Raw genomic sequence first — 25,481 nt, 5'->3', positions numbered from 1 at the left:
TTCAACTGTAATAACTAGTTTTTATATTTCAGGCTCGTTTTTTCTTTTAAAGATAGTTATAATAAAAATTTATATTTTACTGAAGTTTTTGTGACAAATGCGATTATTTTTGCCTCATTTACAGACATTGTTGGAAAAAATAATGCATTTAAAGTATACAAAAATAAAAAAAATCCAGTCACCTAAGTACATTATGTCATTAAAAGAAATTAATCGGTAAATAAGCAAATGATGGAAGTAATGAAATCACCAAAAATTAGATTAATTATTAATCAAATTATTTCAATTTTATTTGAATTTAAATAAAATTACACATTTAATACCACGTGTGTGTGTTTTATTCCAATTTTACTTAATGAATGACACATTTAGGTTTTTTTTAAATATGTATCTATTTAATTTTGTCCAAGTTGTCCCTCCATAGTTATTTTCCAGTTTCATTGTACTTCCATTGGGTTTTGTTTAGTCTGTAGGGTTTATGTTTTGGCTTCTAAAGGGTTAAAATCATTCAACTGTAATGACTAGTTTTTATATTTCAGGCTTGTTTTTTTCTTTTAAAGATAGTCATAATATAAAAAAAAAACCCAAAAAAACCCTTAAAAATATGACATTTTTGTTGACAAATGCGAGTATTTTGCCTTATTTACAGACAGCGTTGGAAATAAATAATACCAATTTAAAGTATACAAAAAGAAAAAACAACAACAAATAAATATAAGAACATATAAACACATTATATTATTAATAATTGTCTGTCAATATTGTGAAACCAAAGCATAAAGGGGAAACATGCAATTATTCAAGAGACGCAGAAAACAGGAAGGATAAACTGAATAAAACTGATAAAACTCATCAACAAACTAATAATAATAACTACTATAGCAGCCGCAACATTAATGCTGCCACAACGATGACTCTTGCTGGCCTACTGCCTTCGGTAATGGCACCATTCCCAAATTATGTCGGCTCTATTGATAACCTCACTAACAACTTTAACGACGCCCTGCGCGACACCATTGATAGTATAGCACCGCTAAAGCTTAAAAGAGCCCCTAAAAGGCGCACCCCATGGTTTACAGAAGAAACTAGAGCCCATAAATTATCATGTAGAAAGCTGGAATGCAAATGGCGCGCTACTAAACTTGAGGTTTTCCATCAAGCATGGAGTGATAGTTTAATAACTTATAAACACATGCTTACCCTAGCTAAAGCTAAATATTACTCAAATCTCATCCACCTCAACAAAAATGATCCGAAATTTTTGTTTAGTACAGTAGCATCGCTAACCCAACAAGGGACTCCTCCCAGTAGCTCCACCCACTCAGCAGATGATTTTATGAATTTCTTTAATAAGAAAATTGAACTCATTAGAAAGGAGATTAAAGACAATGCATCGCAGCTACAACTGGGTTCTATTAACACAGATACGACTGTATCTACGAAGGATACCGCCCTCCAAAATAGTTTCTCTCTCTTTGATTAAATAACACTAGAGGAATTGTTAAGATGTGTCAATGGGACAAAACAAACAACATGTTTACTTGACCCATTTCCTGGGAAACTTATTAAGGAGCTTTTTGTATTATTAGGTCCATCAGTGCTAAATATTATAAACTTATCACTTTCCTCTGGCACTGTTCCACTAGCATTCAAAAAAGCGGTTATTCATCCTTTGCTCAAAAGACCTAACCTCGATCCTGACCTCATGGTAAACTACCGGCCGGTGTCCCACCTTCCGTTTATCTCGAAAATCCTCGAAAAAATTGTTGCACAGCAGCTAAATGAACACTTAATGTCTAACAATCTCTGTGAACCTTTTCAATCTGGTTTCAGGGCAAATCACTCTACGGAGACAGCCCTCGCAAAAATGACTAATGATCTACTGCTAACGATGGATTCTGATGCGTCATCTATGTTGCTGCTTCTTGATCTTAGCGCTGCTTTCGATACCGTCGATCATAACATTTTATTAGAGCGTATCAAAACACGTATTGGTATGTCAGACTTAGCCTTGTCGTGGTTTAACTCTTATCTTACTGACAGGATGCAGTGCGTCTCCCATAACAATGTGACCTCGGGCTATGTTAAGGTAACGTGCGGAGTCCCCCAAGGTTCGGTTCTTGGCCATGCACTCTTTAGTATTTACATGCTGCCGCTAGGCGACATCATACGCAAATACGGTGTTAGCTTTCATTGCTATGCTGATGACACCCAACTCTACATGCCCCTAAAGCTGACCAACACACCGGATTGTAGTCAGCTGGAGGCGTGTCTTAATGAAATTAAACAATGGATGTCCGCTAACTTCTTGCAACTCAACACTAAGAAAACGGAAATGCTGATTATCGGTCCTGCTAAACACCGACATTTATTTGATAATACCACCTTAACATTTGACAACCAAACAATTACACAAAGCGACTCAGTAAAGAATCTGGGTATTATCTTCCACCCAACTCTCTCCTTTGAGTCACACATTAAGAGTGTTACTAAAACGGCCTTCTTTCATCTCCGTAATATCGCTAAAATTCGTTCCATTTTGTCCACTAGCGACGCTGAGATCATTATTCATGCGTTCGTTACGTCTCGTCTCGATTACTGTAATGTATTATTTTTGGGTCTCCCTATGTCTAGCATTAAAAGACTACAATTGGTACAAAATGCGGCTGCTAGACTTTTGACAAGAACAAGAAAGTTTGATCATATTACGCCTATACTGGCTCACCTGCACTGGCTTCCTGTGCACTTAAGATGCGACTTTAAGGTTTTACTACTTACGTATAAAATACTACACGGTCTAGCTCCAGCCTATCTTGCCGATTGTATTGTACCATATGTCCCGGCAAGAAATCTGCGTTCAAAGAACTCCGGCTTATTAGTGATTCCCAGAGCCCAAAAAAAGTCTGCGGGCTGTAGAGCGTTTTCTATTCGGGCTCCTGCATTATGGAATGCCCTCCCGGTAACAGTTAGAGATGCTACCTCAGTAGAAACATTTAAGTCCCATCTCAAAACTCATTTGTATACTCTAGCCTTTGAATAGCCCCCCTTTTTTTTAGACCAGTTGATCTGCCGTTTCTTTTCTTTTCCCCTCTGCTCCCCCCTATCCCTTGTGGAAGGGGAGACACACAGATCCGGTGGCCATGGATGGGGTGCTGGCTGTCCGGGGTCAGGACCCGGGGTGGACCGCTCGCCTGTATATTGGTTGGGAACATCTCTGCGCTGCTGACCCATCTCCGCTCGGGATGGTTTCCTGCTGACCCCACTGTGGACTGGACTCTTACTGTTATGCTGGATCCACTATGGACTGGACTCTCACAATATTATGTTAGACCCACTCGATATCCATTGCATTCGGTCTCCCTAGAGGGGGGGGGTTACCCACATATGCGGTCCTCTCCAAGGTTTCTCATAGTCATTCACATCGACGTCCCACTGGGGTGAGTTTTTCCTTGCCCTTATGTGGGCTATACCGAGGATGTCGTTGTGGCTTGTGCAGCCCTTTGAGACACTTGTGATTTAGGGCTATATAAATAAACATTGATTGATTGATTGATTGATTTGTTTCCTTTTAATAGTTTAAACTATATAAAGTCAATTGTAAAGATTTAGGTGCACAACCTTATTATTAGTTCATTAGTAGAAGTAAATGTACTGTAAAGTGTTGAAGTTATTTAATATACGAGACATATCATAATAAGTGACATTTGAGAGGCATTTATGAGGCTTTGGCGGCGTTTAAAGGGTTAATTGGGGTTGCTATGGAGACGAAAAGGGCGCTCTGGACTTGACAGGCCTGTAAGAGGAGACAAGGGCAGACAGGAGGCAGGGGGCGGGGCCTGTATAAGGGGCGGGACTTCCTGCGCCGCGTCCTCGCTTCTCATTGGTCACCTGCGTGTCACGTTACCAGTTTGGAATGCAAATGTAAAAAAAAAAAAGTTGCTAGTTTGTCTGCCATTGCTGGCGCGTCACGTCGGAGCTGCAGGACTCCGCCGAGCGTCCACGAGTGGAGTAAGCGTGCAGGGCGACGTCGGGACGCGACACCCGGACGGAGGCGTCACGACGGCGGTACGTGGGGGACCTTAGTTTGCCTTTTGGGCTCCTTGCTTGCTTGCTTGCTTGCTTGTTTGTTTGTGTGCTGGCTTGCTAGCTAACATGCGTGACCTGCTACATGTTGTTAATGTGCTCTGGACTCCTTAAAGGTTCCTTTGCACGTGTTCCCGTGTGTCATGACCCACGCAAGTCATGACGTCACTGCGTGATAAATGCACGCTAACATGATGAGTTAGCCTGGAATGAAAACGAGCACGTGAGCACTTCCTTTAAAATGGACCAGCCCGTCCAGCTTGTTGACACGACAGTGTGATGCACTCTGTACTTTGACAGACTAAGTCACGTGACGTATGTGATGTGATGTGACATACATGCGTGATGTGACATACATGCGTGATGTGACGTACATGCGTGATGTGACGTACATGCGTGATGTGACGTACATGCGTGATGTGACGTACATGCGTGATGTGACGTACATGCGTGATGTGACGTACATGCGTGATGTGACATACATGCATGATGTGACACATGCGTGATGTGACATCAATGTGACATACATACCTGATGTGCCATACATGCGTGATGTGACTGACATACATGCGTGATGTGACATACATGCGGATGTGACAGACATACATGCGTGATGTGACGTACATGCGTGATGTGACGTACATGCGTGATGTGACGTACATGCGTGATGTGACATACATGCGTAATGTGACATACATGCGTAATGTGACATACATGATGTGACATACATGCATGATGTGATGTGACATACATGCGTGATGTGACATGCATGCGGATGTGACATACATGCGTGAGGTGACGTACATGCGTGAGGTGACGTACATGCGTGAGGTGACGTACATGCGTGAGGTGACGTACATGCGTGATGTGACATGCATGCGTGATGTGACATACATGCGTGATGTGACATCAATGTGACATACATACCTGATGTGCCATGCATGCGTGATGTGACATACATGTGTGATGTGACGTACATGCGTGAGGTGACATACTGTACATGCGTGATGTGACGTACATGCGTGATGTGACATACATGCGTGATGTGACATACATGCGTGATGTGACATACATACGTGATGTGACATACATGCTTGATGTGACATACATGCGTGATGTGACATACATGCGTGATGTGACATACATACGTGATGTGACATACATACACAATGTGACATACATGCGTAATGTGACATGCATGATGGGTAGTGACATACATGCGTGATGTGACGTACATGCGTGATGTGACATACATGCGTGATGTGACATACATGCGGGGTGTGACATACATACCTGATGTGACATCATTGTGACATACATGCGTGATGTGACATCAATGTGACCTACATGCGTGGTGTGACATACATGCGTGATGTGACACACATGCGCGATGTGTCATACATGCGTGATGTGACATACGTGCGTGATGTGACATACATGCGTGATGTGACATACATACATGATGTGAAATACATGCGTGATATGACATACAAATGTAATGTGACATACATGCGTGATATGACATACAAATGTAATGTGACATGCGTGATGTTACACACATGCATGATGTGACATACATATGTGATGTGACATACATGTGACATACATACCTGATGTGACATACATGCGTGATGTGACATACATGCGGGGTGTGACATACATGCGTGATGTGACATACATGCGGGGTGTGACATACATTCGGGGTGTGACATACATGCGTGATGTGACATACATGCGTGATGTGACATACATTCAGGGTGTGACATACATGCGTGATCTGACATACATGCGTGATGTGACATACATACCTGATGTGACATCAATGTGACATACATGCGTGATGTGACATTCATGCGTGATGTCACATATATGCGCAATGTGACATACATGCGTGATGTGACATGCATACATGATGTGACATACATGCGTAATGTGACATACATGCGCGATGTGACATACATGCGCGATGTGACATACATACATGATGTGACATACATGATGTGACATACATGCGGGATGTGACATACATACACGATGTGACATACATGCGTGATGTGACATACATACCTGATGTGCCATCGATGTGACCTACATGCGTGATGTGACCTACTTGCGTGATGTGACATACGTGCGTGATGTGACATACGTGCGTGATATGATATACATGCATGATGTGACATACATGTGTGATGTGACATGCATACCTGATGTGCCATCGATGTGACATACATGCGCGATGTGACATACATGCGCAATGTCCACAAGGTTGCCGAGTGTGTTTATAGGAATTTTCCACCATTCTTCCAAAAGCGCATTGGTTAGGTCACACACTCAGTCTCCGTTCTAATTCATCCCAAAGGTGTTCTACCGGGTTCAGGTCAGGACTCTGTGCAGGCCGGACTATAAGCCACAGATAATTAATAAGTACAGACCTAACTGCTTGGCATCTCTGCCTGTCGCACCTCCTCCAGTGCACTTGGAGGTCAGCTGCAGGGTCGTCAGCTGGTGCCACCGTTCACTGATGTTTCGCCCCCAAGCCAGGACACCTCGCGGTGGGGGGGCAGTGGCTAAGCGGGGACGTCTCCCCGCGCCACTCCCTGCAACTGACCTCAATGGGGTGTTGAGCCCCAAGTGTTGTCCCTCCTTCTTAGCCACATCCAGAAACTTGCCTTTTCTGCCTCCTCTGCCAACTCCTTGATGGCCCTCCTCAGGTTGGAACCGGTCATTCCCGCCGCACGCAGGAGCCGGGTCGCAGAACCTCCTACGAAGCCCCTGCATCCGATCTCCACGGGGTGAATGGACGCAGACCAGCCTCCCCCCTTGCAGTCCTCTGCCAGGTCGCTGTACTTTGACCGTTTGAACTCATGTGCTACTGGTATTCCCTCCTCCCATGGCACGGTTAGTTCAATGATGAGGACTTTCTTAGCAGCTGAGGACCACATCACAACGTCTGGTCTTAGCGTTGTCTGCATTACCTCAGTTGGGAAGACTAGCTGCTTGTCCAGGTCAACGCGCATCTCCCAGCCCTTACCAGGGGTAAGCAGAAGTGATGATCTTCCCGCCTCTGTCTTCTGTCCTACCTCTCCTGGTTTGATGAAAGTGATGTTTGGCCGATGGGGATCTGTGGCGTTGTTTGCCCCGACTCTGCATCTCTCCAACAGCTCTGCCAACTTCCTCAGCACCTGATTGTGTCGCCACCGGAAGCGCCCCTGCGTTAGCGCGACGTTGCAACCTGAAAGGATGTGTTTAAGTCCTGCATTGTCTTTGCTGCACAGGGAGCACTTACCCTCGCTTCCGAACCACTGGGCGAGGTTTCGAGGGCATGGCAGGGTGTCATACGCTGCCCTCACGAGGAAGCTGAGCCGAGATTGAGGAGTTCGCCAGATGTCGGCCCAGGTTATGACTCTTTGAATGGTGTCCTCCCAGCGAGTCCATGCCCCCTGTTTTCCCTGGGATACGGCCTTGATCCAATACTGGTCTTGCGCCACTTGTGTGACCTCTTCCACCACCATGGCCTTCCTCTGCTGTCTCGTGGCTTTGGACCAGAACTGGACTGGTTGCCCCCATCCCAGTCCTGCCCGGCTGTCTTGGACTCTTCCCAGAATCTCCTTGTATTTCAGCCTCGAGACAGCTTGGTCCACTTCCACCTGGGCCTTCCACTTTCGTCCAGTGCGGACAATCACCGCTGCACTCTTCACAGCTTCGTCTCTTGATTCCCTCAACTCCAGTACAAGGCGGGTCTTCTCCTGCCTGTAACCCAGATTGATTGACTTCAGAGGAAGTTGCAGAATGTTCTTGCCAAAAAGACCTGTGTCCGAGAAACAGCGGGGGAGGCCCAGCCACTTCCTGATATAACCGTTGGCGATGCTGTCCATCTTACTGGCCTGAGAAGATGGAATTTCGGCTACTTTCAGCGGCCACATTACTCGGTGGAAAAGTGTGAAGTGGTAACACCAAACCTTCAGCTTCCCAGGAAGTTGGCTGCCGTCGATCCTTACGAGCCCCTCTTTTAGTTGTTTCTGGACCACCCTACCCATCTGCCTGTCCGAGAGCTCTGCTGTATACTCCCTCCCGAGGCTTCGGATGGGCTGCTCTGCCAGGAGTGGAATCTTCTCACCTCCTGCTGTGAAGACTGTCCTGTCATCTCTCACACCCTTCCTGATTGACAGGCTCCTGGACTTAGCGGGCTTTATCTTCATCCTCGCCCAGACGATCAGTTCGTCGAAACGCTTGAGGAGTCGTGCTGTGCATGGGGCGGTCTGTAGGATGCTTGTCACATCATCCATGAAACCTCTCAGAGCGGGGAGTCTTCCTCCTGACGGTGTTTTTAGGCCTCTGACCATTTGCCTTGCTCCAATGAGTAATACTTCAAATGCAGCCACAAAGAGGATTGGTGATATGGAGCAGCCCATGGCAATTCCCACTTCCAACCGCTGCCATCCTGTCATGTAGTCATCTACTGAGAAGCACATGTGTAGGTTGTTGAAATACTTGGCTATGATGTTACTGACACACACAGGAACGTGGAAGAAATTTAGGGCAAACTCAACCAGCTTGTGTGGTACTGAGCCATACGCATTTGCCAGGTCGAGCCATACCACGTGGAGGTTGCTCCTCTCTCTTTTGGCACGCTGTATCTGATCCCAGATCACGGATGCATGCTCTATGCACCCCGGAAAGCCTGGCAGTCCGGCTTTTTGACAGCTTGTATCGATGTAGCCGTTGTTGTTGAGGAAGCTGGATAGCCTTTTTGCCAGGACAGAGAAAAATACTTTTCCCTCCACGTTCAGTAAAGCAATTGTCCTGAACTGGCTGATGTTGATGGAATTTTGCTCCTTGGGGATAAATATTCCAACTGCCTCTTGCCACTCCGCTGGAATGGAATGCTTCTTCCACACAACTCTCATGAGCTTCCACAAGATAGTGGTCACTTGCGGACAGTTTTTATACACCTTGTAAGGAAGCCCGTTTGGTCCTGGTGCAGAGGCTGATCTGGCTTTTTTAAGGACTTCTTTAATCTCGCTCAGCCTAGGTGGGGAAGTGTCGAAAGGGGTCTCTGGGGGTTCTGGACGTGGCACATGGCCTGGTGAGCCAAGTGGTGTATCTTTGGCTGAATCCATATACTGGTCCTTGATGTGTTGTTCCAGATCCTCTTTCGCAATGGACAGCTTTCCACTTCGCTTTTCGTCCAGGAGCTGACGGGCAAACCGGAAAGGATCCTTGAAGAAGTCTTTTCTTTCCTTCTCCTTTCGTTTCCGGCGCCTTCTGAGTCTCTCTGCCCGACGCAGCTTGGCCAGACGCTGCTTGAGATCATCCCATAGCACTTTGAGACCTTCTTTTTCCTCCGCGGCTGCTTTCCTCCACCTCTTACGCAACTGGCGCCTGTTGGTTATAAGCCCCTTGATGTCCCTCTCCCTCCGTCCTTTGTGCCTCTGGGCTGTGGCTCGCTTAGTCGCGCTCTCTCCGAACCTCTCTCTGCACTCCTCATAAATGATGTTACTCAGCGAGGTTAGTTTACGCTCAACAGTCCCTCGCAGGGAATGCTCCAGTACCGCTCTCAGGTGATCGTCAAGCTTGCGCCATTCTGCTTGGCTTTTGGCCTTTGGCCACTTGATCTTCTTGCGCCTTTCTGGATGTTTGCGTTGGCTCTCTGACTGTGCAACTCTCTGGGGGACCGCATGAGCTTCGCTCTCGGGCGCTGCATTCATCCCCCCTCCTGCTTCCACTGACGTTTCCCCCTCAGCATTGCTGGGACCCTCTGCACTGTGGTTTGTCACCTGGCATTGGGTCTCTTCCGTCTGACCTGCCGAAGCAGAGCGGTTATGCTGGTCAGGAGTACTCCCACACTTCATTCTCCCTTGATGAATACGCAGTCCTTTAAAAGAAGTCACCTTCTGCCACCCGCATTTACACTTCCGGAGAACCTTCTCATTGTCGTTTTCCGTTCTGTTTGTCACCGTTTGATCCGTCAGAATAGGCCCATCTTCCATCCCGCCTCTCGGAGGGCCTTCGGGTTGTTTTTCCTTATGCCTTTTCGTAGTCAGTTTGTAGGTGCTTCCTCATGAGGAAGCAAGTGGGTAAGGTGACTAACCGCCCACTCCTGGTACGGTCTCTCCCGTCGTCCACCGGTCTTTCCCGGTTGCCCACCAGACTTTCCTGGCTGCCAACTGCTCTTTCACAGTAGTCGCTGGTTCCCCAGAAGTGTCAATTAATAAGTACAGACCTAACTGCTTGGCATCTCTGCCTGTCGCACCTCCTCCAGTGCACTTGGAGGTCAGCTGCAGGGTCGTCAGCTGGTGCCACCGTTCACTGATGTTTCGCCCCCAAGCCAGGACACCTCGCGGTGGGGGGGCAGTGGCTAAGCGGGGACGTCTCCCCGCGCCACTCCCTGCAACTGACCTCAATGGGGTGTTGAGCCCCAAGTGTTGTCCCTCCTTCTTAGCCACATCCAGAAACTTGCCTTTTCTGCCTCCTCTGCCAACTCCTTGATGGCCCTCCTCAGGTTGGAACCGGTCATTCCCGCCGCACGCAGGAGCCGGGTCGCAGAACCTCCTACGAAGCCCCTGCATCCGATCTCCACGGGGTGAATGGACGCAGACCAGCCTCCCCCCTTGCAGTCCTCTGCCAGGTCGCTGTACTTTGACCGTTTGAACTCATGTGCTACTGGTATTCCCTCCTCCCATGGCACGGTTAGTTCAATGATGAGGACTTTCTTAGCAGCTGAGGACCACATCACAACGTCTGGTCTTAGCGTTGTCTGCATTACCTCAGTTGGGAAGACTAGCTGCTTGTCCAGGTCAACGCGCATCTCCCAGCCCTTACCAGGGGTAAGCAGAAGTGATGATCTTCCCGCCTCTGTCTTCTGTCCTACCTCTCCTGGTTTGATGAAAGTGATGTTTGGCCGATGGGGATCTGTGGCGTTGTTTGCCCCGACTCTGCATCTCTCCAACAGCTCTGCCAACTTCCTCAGCACCTGATTGTGTCGCCACCGGAAGCGCCCCTGCGTTAGCGCGACGTTGCAACCTGAAAGGATGTGTTTAAGTCCTGCATTGTCTTTGCTGCACAGGGAGCACTTACCCTCGCTTCCGAACCACTGGGCGAGGTTTCGAGGGCATGGCAGGGTGTCATACGCTGCCCTCACGAGGAAGCTGAGCCGAGATTGAGGAGTTCGCCAGATGTCGGCCCAGGTTATGACTCTTTGAATGGTGTCCTCCCAGCGAGTCCATGCCCCCTGTTTTCCCTGGGATACGGCCTTGATCCAATACTGGTCTTGCGCCACTTGTGTGACCTCTTCCACCACCATGGCCTTCCTCTGCTGTCTCGTGGCTTTGGACCAGAACTGGACTGGTTGCCCCCATCCCAGTCCTGCCCGGCTGTCTTGGACTCTTCCCAGAATCTCCTTGTATTTCAGCCTCGAGACAGCTTGGTCCACTTCCACCTGGGCCTTCCACTTTCGTCCAGTGCGGACAATCACCGCTGCACTCTTCACAGCTTCGTCTCTTGATTCCCTCAACTCCAGTACAAGGCGGGTCTTCTCCTGCCTGTAACCCAGATTGATTGACTTCAGAGGAAGTTGCAGAATGTTCTTGCCAAAAAGACCTGTGTCCGAGAAACAGCGGGGGAGGCCCAGCCACTTCCTGATATAACCGTTGGCGATGCTGTCCATCTTACTGGCCTGAGAAGATGGAATTTCGGCTACTTTCAGCGGCCACATTACTCGGTGGAAAAGTGTGAAGTGGTAACACCAAACCTTCAGCTTCCCAGGAAGTTGGCTGCCGTCGATCCTTACGAGCCCCTCTTTTAGTTGTTTCTGGACCACCCTACCCATCTGCCTGTCCGAGAGCTCTGCTGTATACTCCCTCCCGAGGCTTCGGATGGGCTGCTCTGCCAGGAGTGGAATCTTCTCACCTCCTGCTGTGAAGACTGTCCTGTCATCTCTCACACCCTTCCTGATTGACAGGCTCCTGGACTTAGCGGGCTTTATCTTCATCCTCGCCCAGACGATCAGTTCGTCGAAACGCTTGAGGAGTCGTGCTGTGCATGGGGCGGTCTGTAGGATGCTTGTCACATCATCCATGAAACCTCTCAGAGCGGGGAGTCTTCCTCCTGACGGTGTTTTTAGGCCTCTGACCATTTGCCTTGCTCCAATGAGTAATACTTCAAATGCAGCCACAAAGAGGATTGGTGATATGGAGCAGCCCATGGCAATTCCCACTTCCAACCGCTGCCATCCTGTCATGTAGTCATCTACTGAGAAGCACATGTGTAGGTTGTTGAAATACTTGGCTATGATGTTACTGACACACACAGGAACGTGGAAGAAATTTAGGGCAAACTCAACCAGCTTGTGTGGTACTGAGCCATACGCATTTGCCAGGTCGAGCCATACCACGTGGAGGTTGCTCCTCTCTCTTTTGGCACGCTGTATCTGATCCCAGATCACGGATGCATGCTCTATGCACCCCGGAAAGCCTGGCAGTCCGGCTTTTTGACAGCTTGTATCGATGTAGCCGTTGTTGTTGAGGAAGCTGGATAGCCTTTTTGCCAGGACAGAGAAAAATACTTTTCCCTCCACGTTCAGTAAAGCAATTGTCCTGAACTGGCTGATGTTGATGGAATTTTGCTCCTTGGGGATAAATATTCCAACTGCCTCTTGCCACTCCGCTGGAATGGAATGCTTCTTCCACACAACTCTCATGAGCTTCCACAAGATAGTGGTCACTTGCGGACAGTTTTTATACACCTTGTAAGGAAGCCCGTTTGGTCCTGGTGCAGAGGCTGATCTGGCTTTTTTAAGGACTTCTTTAATCTCGCTCAGCCTAGGTGGGGAAGTGTCGAAAGGGGTCTCTGGGGGTTCTGGACGTGGCACATGGCCTGGTGAGCCAAGTGGTGTATCTTTGGCTGAATCCATATACTGGTCCTTGATGTGTTGTTCCAGATCCTCTTTCGCAATGGACAGCTTTCCACTTCGCTTTTCGTCCAGGAGCTGACGGGCAAACCGGAAAGGATCCTTGAAGAAGTCTTTTCTTTCCTTCTCCTTTCGTTTCCGGCGCCTTCTGAGTCTCTCTGCCCGACGCAGCTTGGCCAGACGCTGCTTGAGATCATCCCATAGCACTTTGAGACCTTCTTTTTCCTCCGCGGCTGCTTTCCTCCACCTCTTACGCAACTGGCGCCTGTTGGTTATAAGCCCCTTGATGTCCCTCTCCCTCCGTCCTTTGTGCCTCTGGGCTGTGGCTCGCTTAGTCGCGCTCTCTCCGAACCTCTCTCTGCACTCCTCATAAATGATGTTACTCAGCGAGGTTAGTTTACGCTCAACAGTCCCTCGCAGGGAATGCTCCAGTACCGCTCTCAGGTGATCGTCAAGCTTGCGCCATTCTGCTTGGCTTTTGGCCTTTGGCCACTTGATCTTCTTGCGCCTTTCTGGATGTTTGCGTTGGCTCTCTGACTGTGCAACTCTCTGGGGGACCGCATGAGCTTCGCTCTCGGGCGCTGCATTCATCCCCCCTCCTGCTTCCACTGACGTTTCCCCCTCAGCATTGCTGGGACCCTCTGCACTGTGGTTTGTCACCTGGCATTGGGTCTCTTCCGTCTGACCTGCCGAAGCAGAGCGGTTATGCTGGTCAGGAGTACTCCCACACTTCATTCTCCCTTGATGAATACGCAGTCCTTTAAAAGAAGTCACCTTCTGCCACCCGCATTTACACTTCCGGAGAACCTTCTCATTGTCGTTTTCCGTTCTGTTTGTCACCGTTTGATCCGTCAGAATAGGCCCATCTTCCATCCCGCCTCTCGGAGGGCCTTCGGGTTGTTTTTCCTTATGCCTTTTCGTAGTCAGTTTGTAGGTGCTTCCTCATGAGGAAGCAAGTGGGTAAGGTGACTAACCGCCCACTCCTGGTACGGTCTCTCCCGTCGTCCACCGGTCTTTCCCGGTTGCCCACCAGACTTTCCTGGCTGCCAACTGCTCTTTCACAGTAGTCGCTGGTTCCCCAGAAGTGTCAATTAATAAGTACAGACCTAACTGCTTGGCATCTCTGCCTGTCGCACCTCCTCCAGTGCACTTGGAGGTCAGCTGCAGGGTCGTCAGCTGGTGCCACCGTTCACTGATGTTTCGCCCCCAAGCCAGGACACCTCGCGGTGGGGGGGCAGTGGCTAAGCGGGGACGTCTCCCCGCGCCACTCCCTGCAACTGACCTCAATGGGGTGTTGAGCCCCAAGTGTTGTCCCTCCTTCTTAGCCACATCCAGAAACTTGCCTTTTCTGCCTCCTCTGCCAACTCCTTGATGGCCCTCCTCAGGTTGGAACCGGTCATTCCCGCCGCACGCAGGAGCCGGGTCGCAGAACCTCCTACGAAGCCCCTGCATCCGATCTCCACGGGGTGAATGGACGCAGACCAGCCTCCCCCCTTGCAGTCCTCTGCCAGGTCGCTGTACTTTGACCGTTTGAACTCATGTGCTACTGGTATTCCCTCCTCCCATGGCACGGTTAGTTCAATGATGAGGACTTTCTTAGCAGCTGAGGACCACATCACAACGTCTGGTCTTAGCGTTGTCTGCATTACCTCAGTTGGGAAGACTAGCTGCTTGTCCAGGTCAATAATGTCAATATATGTTGTGATATTAATTATTTACACAAATATTTTGTAAATGTCTATAAACATACCTTAATTGTTTCTAAACGGTGTCTGTAACAGGGCAGTAAAATGGCTGATCAAACAAAACAGAAACTGCACAAGCTAAACAGACTCAATAACTCCATGGTTCTCCATGATTATTTACATCAACAATATGATTTGTCTGAGTGGCTAGACAGGACAGACTCAAACAAATAAGCCCCACCCACTTAATAATGTTCCCATATATTAGCCGCACTGGACTATAAGCCACAGATATATATGTTGTGAAATGAGTTATTTACACACACATGTTTTGTAAATATTTCCAAACAGTGTCTGTAACACGGCAGTAAAACGGACGATCAAATAAAACAGAAGTCATGGTCATGGACCCACTGGACTTTATATGTTTGTGTTTCATTGTATCCATTAAACCATTTCCAATTGTATTTACAATCTGCAAAGTATGTGAAAATACCATCTAAACGTCACAAAATGTCACAAATTTTGAATATTCCGCGCCGTACACCTTTGGCTATTTTCGGAGTTTGAGATCACGGTAGCAACGCTTCTGCACTTTGACCATATTATTAGGTCAGTCATACTGGAAATACACAAGCATTGTAAAGAGATGTGCTGTTTATCATTCACAATCCTTATGTAAGTCAAGAACACATATGCTTGGCTTTTTTATGCATTCTAAATGGTAAATAAATATCTAACAATTAAGTCAACAGATCAATCAATCAATCAATCAATGTTTACTTATATAGCCCTAAATCACGAGTGTCTCAAAGGGCTGCACAAGCCACAAGGACAGATGGAGGGTCCTCTCATTATACTCTCTAAAAACATCCAGAAAGTGACAACAATACTCCATTTACATGTCGTGACCTGAAAATTAACCAAATATGAGCGATGTTATTATAAGCGCTGACGCAGACGGACTATTTTAGTGCCGCATTCCTAGCAGTGAGCTAATGCAAGCTTACACTGCTATTGTTGACACACTGCTTGGTCTCAAACTTGCTAAAAGTACATTCTGGATTATAATTCAGGCATGTCTCACCTGCTAGTAGACAAATGTGGCCATGGACCGACAGCCTGGTCCACTTTCACATCCCCCAAGATGGCGAAATAGACACAAAAATATACTTGTTGCAGGAACTTTTTTTTTTAACTCTTCGTGTGGATTGTGATTGATTCTTCATCTAAACTAAATCTATAATGTGCAATAATGTTGTATGTGTATATGCATATGTATGGATATATACATATATAGAGATACATATCTTCTTTTTTATCTTTTTTTTACTATTTATATTACTAAATTATTGTGTATGCACCTTAGGGGATCTGCTCCAATTTCGTTGTTCTTTGAACCTGTTCACTGTAATAATGAAAAATAAAACTCTATTCTATTCTAGTCTATGCTAAACAGAATTATGTGAGCGTCCCGTCGGTCTGCATCCCAGCGAGAGTGGAAATAATACACTGTTTGTTTTATTATGGTTTATTATGGTTAGTTTATATGTTTATGGGTTGGAATTGGGGGTTAAATCACCAAAATGATTCCAGAGCGCGGCCACCGCTGCTGCTCACCGCTCCCCTCACCTCCCAGGGGGTGGAGCAAGGGTATGGGTTAAATGCAGAGGGTAATTTCACCACACCCAGTGTGTGTGTGACTATCAGTGGTACTTTAAAACCTCTAAAGGCTTAGTGTCCACATGCGTGGACAGCACCTTTTAGCTCTTATATTCAAAATTGTGTACACTACTGAATTGGGGTCTTATGGCCGCTTATGTGGACACTTATACTGCCATCTGGTGGTGTCAGAAGAGTATAACATACAATGGAATTTGGAGAAAAAAAAGGGTAAAAATAAGAATTAGCATGTCACTAAACATGAAGTACACGTTTGTGTACTTATGGACTAAGTACATCATATCAAAAGATGATTCTTAGTTTTTATTCTAATTAGGGTCCAATAAGCCCAAATATCAAAGAGAATGCTTGATTCGCATTGTTGTTGATGGGGAAGGGATCTGTGGTTCCTCCTCTACGTCACGTGATCACAACACTTCTTCATTATCTCTCAAAAAGGCTGGGGAATCTCCGTCAGATTGATACTATTTTGATCATATCTGTTTATCTGCAAACTTTGGAAGTCTTTTGGTGTCATAAATCAGCCGTGGGAGATTATGTAATTTCACACTAATTGGGTTAAAAATATTTTTTGCAAACCAGTAATTATAATCTGCAAATAATATGCCGTTTAGTGTCTGTGCTGTCGAGAGCTCGGCAGAGTAACCATGTTTTACTCTTCCATATCAGTAGGTGGCAGCAGGTAGGTGGCAGCAGTAGGTGACAGCAGGTAGCTAATTAATTAAATGAATTCAATTAATAATTAAATAAAATATGCAGATGACAGCGGGAGGCAGAGTGCGGGTAAAACGGTATCTAACGCTTAAACCAAAAATAAACAAAAGGCATTGAAGCTTAGGGATAGCTTTGCAAAACGAAGGTAAAACGGAACTGGCCACAAAGTAAAGACAAACAGAATGCTGGACGACAGCAAAGACTTACAGCGTGTAGTACATGGAAGACATTAAACTGCTACAGGAAAATACCAACAAAACAGGAAAAGCCACTAAAATAGGAGCGCGAGACAAGAACTAAAACACTACACACATGAAGACCCCAAAAAACTCCAAATAAATCACGACTTGATGTGACAGGTGGTGACAGTACTTTGAGACAAGAGCTATAGCGATGCATGGTTGGTTGGTCGGCTGCTGAGTTTCATATTTTTTTCATATTTTCTGCTTGTGGTGTTCCTCCGGATTTTTCAAACGAAAAAAATGTGCCTTGGCTCAAAAAAAGGTTGAAAAACACTGCATTAAGGGTAGACAAGTGCTATACAATACCATAATAGTTTCAATGTAGAGGCAACTTGTTTTTCCACTCTACTGGTACTTTACCAGCAACTGTACCGTATTTTCCAGACTATAAGCCCCGCTTAAAACTCTTTCATTTTCTCAAAACTTGACAGTGTGCCTTATAACCCGGTGCGCCTAATGTACGGAATAATTCTGGTTGTGCTTACCGACTTTAAATATATTTAATTTAGTACATGGTGAAATGATAAGTGTGACCAGTAGATGGCAGTCACACATAGGGGATACATGTAAAAGTTAAAGTTAAAGTACCAATGATAGTCACACACACACTAGATGTGGTGAAATTTGTTCTCTGAATTCGACCCATCCCCTCGTTCACCCCCCAGTGGGCAGCAGCGTTGGCCGCGCCCGGGAATAATTTTTGGTGATTTAACCCCCAATTCCAACCCTTGATGCTGAGTGCCAAGCAGGGTCCCATTTATATAGTCTTTGGTATGACTCGGCCGGGGTTTGAACTCACAACCTACCGGTTTCGGGGCGGACACTCTAACCACAAGACCACTGAGCAGGTGGCCTTGCAATATGATGGCAGTCACACATAAGAGATACGTGTAGACTGCAATATGACTCAAGTAAACAAAGACAACGTTTCATATGTTCCATTGAAAATATAGAACATTACACACGGTGCTCAAAAATCTATCAAAAATGTTTTAGTAGGTATGAAGCCACACCGCTTGATGGATTGTACTGTGCTTCAACATACAAGTAATATTATGGTGTGTGTATAAGGTAAGACATATTATCTGACGTTTTGTTTCGCAATATTCTGCTAAAGCAACTTTTCTTCCCTTCTGGTACCTGCTGATGTGTATTTTGGATCTGCATAAGTCCTGAAAATGTGCGCGCGTCCACCTTTGTAGTCAGTGCCGACACCGTAGTCGATTATCTTCTTATTTTTCTCTATTTTCTTGTTATGTGACATTCAGACTCCGATGTTGCCATTTCTAATATGAAGTAGTGTAAAGTTCTTACTTATATCTGTCAGTAAACTCGCCATGAAAGAACTAAAACATACTGGTGTAGTCAGTTTACATTATTTACCCAAGGAACTTTACTTATTAGAGAGTTCCGGTCGGACGTTTTTTCACGGGACACGCCTTGTTGTTGCACTAGTGAGCCACGGATGAGGAGATGCTGCTCTGTTATTGATTGAAGTAAAGTCTGAATGTCATTAAAACAGTTAGCTCCATCTTTTGACACTTCTTCCACTCCCGTCCTAGCACGCTACACCGCTACAACAAAGATGATGCGGAGAAGATGCTGTCGAAGGTGAGCACCACGTAAATAAGACCGCCCACAAAACGGCACATCCTGAAGAGACTGTCAGAAAGCTACTTGAAGATGATGTGTAAAACATCATCTAAGCAACATTTTGACCAGGTAGCTAATTGCTTTGTAGATGTCGGGAACAGCGGGAGGCAGCGTGCAGGTAAAAAGGTGTCTAATGCTTAAACCAAAAATAAACAAAAGGTGAGTGCCCCTAAGAAATGGCATTGAAGCTTCGGGAAGGCTATGCAGAACAAAACTAAAACTGAACTGGCTACAAAGTTAATAAAATCAGAATGCTGGACGACAGCAAAGACTTACTGTGGAGCAAAGACAGTGTCCACAATGTACATCCGAACATGACATGACAATCAAAGAAGGATAAAAACAACTGAAATATTCTTGATTGCTAAAACAAAGTAGATGTGGGATAAATCGCTCAAAGGAAGACATGAAACTGCTACAGGAAAATACCAAAAAAAGAGAAAAAGCCACCAAAATAGGAGCGCAAGACAAGAACTAAAACACAACACAGGAAAAAAAATAAGTCATGGCGTGATGTGACAGGTGGTGATAGTACACCTACTTTAAGACAAGAGCTATAGTTATGCATGCTTGGTTATGCTTTAAAGCAGGAGTGGGCAATTAATTTTTACCGGGGGCCGCATGAGCAACCCGAGCACTGCTGGAGTCCCACACAGACAATATTTCAATAAAATTTTGCTCAAATTATTTTTGATATACCTTAAGATGAATAATAATAATAATAATTTCATTTAACCTAACTTAACTTTATACAAAAGCAGATTTTATTTTTAACACGGTCTTACACAACACTTCCTGATGTATAATGCAATGCAAAAATGTCAATTTCTGTCACTTTATCCTGCATCCTCTTAAAAAGTCCAACATTTTTCCCCGTCAGATTTGGACAACCGACTGTTGTCACACCTGCCAGCTTGTCCCATTTCAGTCCTAACCTAACATGTCCAAACACGCATTTACCTCTGTGAACAAGTCATTACCTGTGGTTGTCTCTTTAATTGACTGCATGGCTGCCAGCTCCTCCGTGATTTGAAAGTCTGCAGTTATCCCAAGTAAGAAGATGAGCAGCTGGGCGGTGTCACGTACATCGCAGCTCTCATCCAAAGCCAGCGAAAAACAGTCAAAGTCGGCCGTTCTGCTCTTCAGCTGAAGCTCCAAGTTTCCAGCGATGGTCTCAACCCGCCTGTGCGTCGGGAGAGTGACACGTTCTCAAATGCGCCCCTCCTCTACGGGCATATCAGCGCAACAGAGTCCAATAAGCACTCCTTAATAAACTCTCCGTCAGAAAACGCCTTACTTTTTCTGACGATTTTGTGAGAAATGACGAAATGCGTGTGGTACACAGAACATCAAGGGGTGTATGGTGTGTGGTCATTAAATATGTATTCTGATATATGTTCTTCACAGAAAATGAGCCAAAGTCAGTGAGTCTGAAAAATTAATTAATTGAATCATTTTTCTTTTAATAAAAAATAAAAACGGGTCCCACAGACCCAAACACCACACAAGTGTGGGTGGCACTGGGAGCAGGTGGGTAAAGTGTCTTGCCCAAGGACACAACGGCAGTGACTAGGATGGTGGAAGCGGGGATCGAACCTGGAACCCTCAGTTGCTGGCACGGCCACTCTACCAACCGAGCTATACCACCCCAAGGAAGTGTTCTACGTTCAGAAAAAAATCAATAACATGACTACTTTAATGCGCCCTATACCCCGGTGCGCCTTTTGTATGAAAATAAACCTGAATAAACCCGCTCATCGGCAGTGCGCCTTATAATCCGGTGTGCCCTATGGTCCAGAAAATACAGTAGTTTGGTTACTAACTACCAACACAACTGTTGGCTATTTCAGTCCAAAACAGTGAAGCCGGTTTTCGACTTAGTTGCTCCTCCTTGTCTTCGTACTTGACCTGGTTTATTTCTTCCGGTGGTGTGAGACTGATCCATCAGAGACTCTCTTCCCGTGCACCTCCTTTGCGAGCTTTGCCAGAACTATTTCACTTTGGTATTTATAGATCAGAAGCATTTGTCAGGCTCCTGCTGTCTGAGGCTGCCACTTTGGGAGGTACAGTATACACCGCACTGCAGGCCAGAGGCTTGTGGCATTTTAAAAGCTGAGCAGTCGAGTGTTTTGCATCGCTATTGGCTGACTTAGGCCGGATTGGCTCCTGGAAGCGAGCCAGAGGGTCTTTGTGCTGGTCCACTCAACTGTGTAATGAAAGGTCCATCACAAAGTCATGTCTCAATTATTGTAGGGCAGCTCACTCGGCGTCGGGATCACACAGAATCGTTAAGTCGTACACAATGCACTCCTTAACAAAGAACATGTCCCGCCTGCTGGGATTGGACTTGACCGTAGGGCTGAACGATAATGGAAAAAATAATATTCACCATTATTTTTGATTGATATAGATCCAGACTACAGAGCGCACCAGTATATAAGCCGCACCTACTACATTTTTAGAAGAAAACAAATACGTTTCCATATATTAGCCGCACCGGACTATAAGCCACGTATATATACGTTGTGAAATGTGTTATTTACACAGAAATTTTCATATTGCCAAAAGTATTGGGCCACATGCCTTGACTCACATATGAACTTGAAGTGCCGTCCCATTCCTAACCCATAGGGTTCAATATGATGTGGCTCCACCTTTTGCAGCTATTACGGCTTCAACTCTTCTGGGAAGGCTGTCCACAAGGTTGCCGAGTGTGTTTATAGGAATTTTCCACCATTCTTCCAAAAGCGCATTGGTGAGGTCACACACTGATGTTGGTGGAGAAGGCCTGGTTCTCAGTCTCCGTTCTAATTCATCCCAAAGGTGTTCTACCAGGTTCAGGCCAGGTCTCTGTGCAGGCCAGTCAAGTTCATCCACACCAGATTCTGTCATCCATGTCTTTATGTACCTTCCTTTGTGCTCTGGTGCACAGTCATGTTGGAAGAGGAAGGGGCCCGCTCCAAACTGGTCCCAGAAGGTCGGGAGCATGGAATTTTTCAAAAAATGTTTTTGGTATCCTGGAGCATTCAAAGTTCCTTTCACTGGAACTAAGGAACCAAGTCCAACTTCCTTAAAAACAACCCCGCACCATAATTCCTCTGCTGACTCCTCTCTGTCAGTTTACGTGGCCTACCACTTTGTGGCTGAGTTGCTGTTGTTCCCAAACTCTTCCATTTTTTAAATAAAAAAGCCGACAGTTGACTTTGGAATATTTAGGAGCCAGGAATTTTCACGACTGGATTTGTTGCATAGGTGGCATCCTATGACAGTTCCACGCTGGAAATCACTGAGAGCGGCCCATTCTTTCGTAAATGTTGTAGAAACAGTCTCCATGCCTAAGTGCTTGATTTTATACGCCAAGTGATTAGTGATTCTGATCATTTGGATGGGTGGCCAACTACTTTTGGCAATATAGTGTACCTTAATTGTTTCCAAACGGTGTCTGTAACACGGCAGTAAAACGGCTGATCAAACAAAACAGAAGTCATCGTCATGGACCTTCAAGCTCTTCAATCAGCTTAACAGATCCAATCACGCCACGGTGATGTTTTGGTGAATTAACTGAGAAATGTGTGAAACTGAAACAATACAAAAAGATTGCCAAACACAGACACTCGTAAATGTGTTAGCATAACAGCGAATGCAAACAACACTAGCTTCATTACATTACGATAGCACTTAAATTTTGCATGAAAACACTCCTACAGACATCACCACACATGGGACGATTTAGTAAGTAATCATTTTTTTTAGTTATATTGTGAAAATTAGTTGCTTGGAGTGATGAATGAAGAGTCCATACGAGTAGAAACGCTATGGATGGCACTTCTACCTCCGGTTCAAAGCTCCAAACAGCAGGAAACCTTGCAGCCGTTCACCCAGCAGCACCTGCAGTTAGTGAACCCGTCCAAAAGGTGGCGCTGTAGCACCAACAATAACACACCATTTCAACTTAGTTGCGTGTGTTTTATGAAAAGTATTTGGACGAAAAATGCGTAAATTAGCTGCACCGTGGGTTTAAAGCGTAGGGGGAAAAAAAGTATCTGCTTATAGTCCGGAATTTATGGTAATAGCACAATTATTCAGTAATTTGAAAACATGAGTATGTATTGTACCAGCAAAAATCACCTTTAATTATAATCTATAAGAACGGATATTAATTAGTAAAGAATAAACAACCAGTGTTCTGAAAATTACTTTAAAAAAGTAATTATTAAAGTTAAAGTACCAATGATTATCACACACACACGAGGTGTGGCGAAATTATTCTCCGCATTTGACCCATCACCCTTGATCACCCCCTGGGAGGTGAGGGGAGCAGTGAGCAGCAGCAGTGGCCGCGCCCGGGAATACTTTTTGGTGATTTAACCCCAATTCCAACCCTTGATGGGGTTGGAATTGGGTCCCATTTTTTATAGTCTTTGGGATGACTCGCCCGGGGTTTGAACTCACGACCTACTGATCTCAGGGCGGACCCTTGATCACCCCCTGAGAGGTGAGGGGAGCAGTGAGCAGCAGCAGTGGCTGCGCCCGGGAATCATTTTTGGTGATTTAACCCCCAATTCCAACCCCATCAAGGGTTGGAATTGGGTCCCATTTTTTATAGTCTTTGGTATGACTCGGTCGGGGTTTGAACTCACAACCTACCGATCTCAGGGCGGACCCTTGATCACCCCCTGGAAAGTGAGGGGAGCAATGAGCATCAGCAGTGGCCGCGCCCGGGAATCATTTTTGGTGATTTAACTCCCAATTCCAACCCTTGATGGGGTTGGAATTGGGTCCCATTTTTCATAGTCTTTGGTATCACTCGGCCGGGGTTTGAACTCACAACCTATCGATTTCAGGGCGGACCCTTGATCCCCCCCTGGGAGGTGAGGGGAGCAGTGGGCAGCAGCGGTGGCTGCGCCCGGGAATAATTTTTGGTGATATAACCCCCAAACCCAACCTTTGATGCTGAGGGAGGTAATGGGCCCCGTTTTTTTATAGTCTTTGGTATGACTCTGCCCGGGGTTTGAACTCACGACCTACCCATCTCAGGGTGGACACTCTAACCACTAGGCCACTGAGCAGGTTAATTACACTTTTGCTTATATAAGAGAAATTTTACTCCTTAAAATAGCGCCAAGTATCAAAATCCATCATCATCAGGGTTATAGAAAATGTAAACTCTGGTCTCAGCAAGTATTCATAAAAACAGCAATAAATAATACATAGGCAATAGCATAAGGTACTTAACAAGATATTAGGGACTGAGATTAGCTAAGAAGGCTGAGTGGAATGGTAGATGAATAAATAAATGAGGATGTGTGCAGGGTGAGCTGCTCCTCCGATGTACATCTGAAGTCCATCTCCTTGGTCCTCTTCACATTGATGTAGATGTTGTTGTCTGTGCACCTCTGCTCCTGGTCCTCAACCTCCTGTCTGTACTTCTGTGTTGGTATTTTAGGCTTCATAATGCACCACACATTTTCAATGGGAGACAGGTCTGGACTACAGGAAGGCCAGTCTAGTACCCGCATTCTTTTACTACGAAGCCACACTGTTGTAACACGTGGCTTAGCATTGTCTTGCTGAAATAAGCAGGGGCGTCCATGGTAACGTCGCTTGGATGGCAACATATGTTGCTCCAAAACCTGTATGTACCTTTCAGCATTAATGGCGTCTTCACAGATGTGTAAGTTACCCATGCCTTGGGCACTAATACACCCCCATACCATCACACATGCTGCCTTTTACACTTTGACTCTAGAACAGTCCGGATGGTTCTTTTCCTCTTTGGTCCGGAGGACACGACGTCCACAGTTTCTAAAAACAATTTGAAATGTGGACTCGTCAGACCACAGAACACTTTTCCACTTTGCATGAGTCCATCTTAGATGAGCTCGGGCCCAGCGAAGCCGACGGCGCTTCTGGGTGTTGTTGATAAATGGCTTTGGCTTTGCATAGTAGAGTTTTAACTTGCACTTACAGATGTAGCGACCAACTATAGTTATTGACAGTGGTTTTCTGAAGAGTTCCTGAGCCCATGTGGTGATATCCTTTACACACTGATGTCGCTTTTTGATGCAGTGTAGTGATTTCTCTAGATTCTCTGAACTTTTTGATGATATTACGGAGCGTAGATGGTGAAATCCCTAGATTCCTTGCAATAGCTCGTTGAGAAATGTTGTCCTTAAACAATTTGCTCACACATTTGTTGACAAAGTGGTGACCCTCGCCCCGTCCTTGTTTGTGAATGACTGAGCATTTCATGGAAGCTGCTTTTATACCCAATCATGGCACCCGCCTGTTCCCAATCAGCCTATCCACCTGTGGGATGTTCCAAATAAGTGTTTGATGAGCATTCCTCAACTTTCTCAGTCTTTTTTGCCACTTGTGCCAGCTTTTTTTGAAACATGTTTGCAAAAAATAACAAAGTTTTCCAGTGTGAACGTTAAATATCTTGTCTTTGCAGTCTATTCAATTGAATATAAGTTGAAAAGGATTTCCACGTCATTGTATTCTGTTTTTATT

General features: G+C 45.8%; 3 protein-coding genes across 11 annotated transcripts in view; 1 reads left to right on the top strand and 2 right to left on the bottom strand.

Moving 5' to 3' along the window:
• Positions 1-3,929: 3,929 nt before the first annotated feature.
• Positions 3,930-25,481, top strand: part of phc2b (polyhomeotic homolog 2b (Drosophila)) — a 103,811-nt gene continuing 82,259 nt past the window's right edge. For all 9 annotated transcript variants that reach the window (XR_009812578.1, XM_061937509.1, XM_061937517.1 and 6 more), the window contains exon 1: positions 3,930-4,065. The gene's annotated coding sequence lies outside the window, so the exon portion shown is untranslated. The remainder of the gene's footprint in view (positions 4,066-25,481) is intronic.
• On the bottom strand, positions 6,514-10,073 carry LOC133583321 (uncharacterized). The gene is made up of 2 exons (XM_061937483.1): positions 7,115-10,073; positions 6,514-7,012 (listed from the first exon to the last, which is right to left on the bottom strand). The coding sequence occupies exons 1-2, from the start codon at positions 10,071-10,073 to the stop codon at positions 6,693-6,695; spliced, it is 3,279 nt and encodes a 1,092-aa protein (XP_061793467.1). The 3' UTR covers positions 6,514-6,692.
• Positions 10,482-14,628, bottom strand: LOC133583310 (uncharacterized). The gene is made up of 2 exons (XM_061937472.2): positions 10,906-14,628; positions 10,482-10,803 (listed from the first exon to the last, which is right to left on the bottom strand). The coding sequence occupies exons 1-2, from the start codon at positions 13,862-13,864 to the stop codon at positions 10,484-10,486; spliced, it is 3,279 nt and encodes a 1,092-aa protein (XP_061793456.1). The 5' UTR covers positions 13,865-14,628; the 3' UTR covers positions 10,482-10,483.

Source organism: Nerophis lumbriciformis, linkage group LG03, assembly GCF_033978685.3.
Source record: "Nerophis lumbriciformis linkage group LG03, RoL_Nlum_v2.1, whole genome shotgun sequence".
In the NCBI taxonomy this organism is placed as follows: domain Eukaryota; kingdom Metazoa; phylum Chordata; class Actinopteri; order Syngnathiformes; family Syngnathidae; genus Nerophis; species Nerophis lumbriciformis.
The sequence above is the reverse complement of the archived record's forward strand: the minus strand, read 5'-3'. Positions and strand labels throughout refer to the sequence as shown.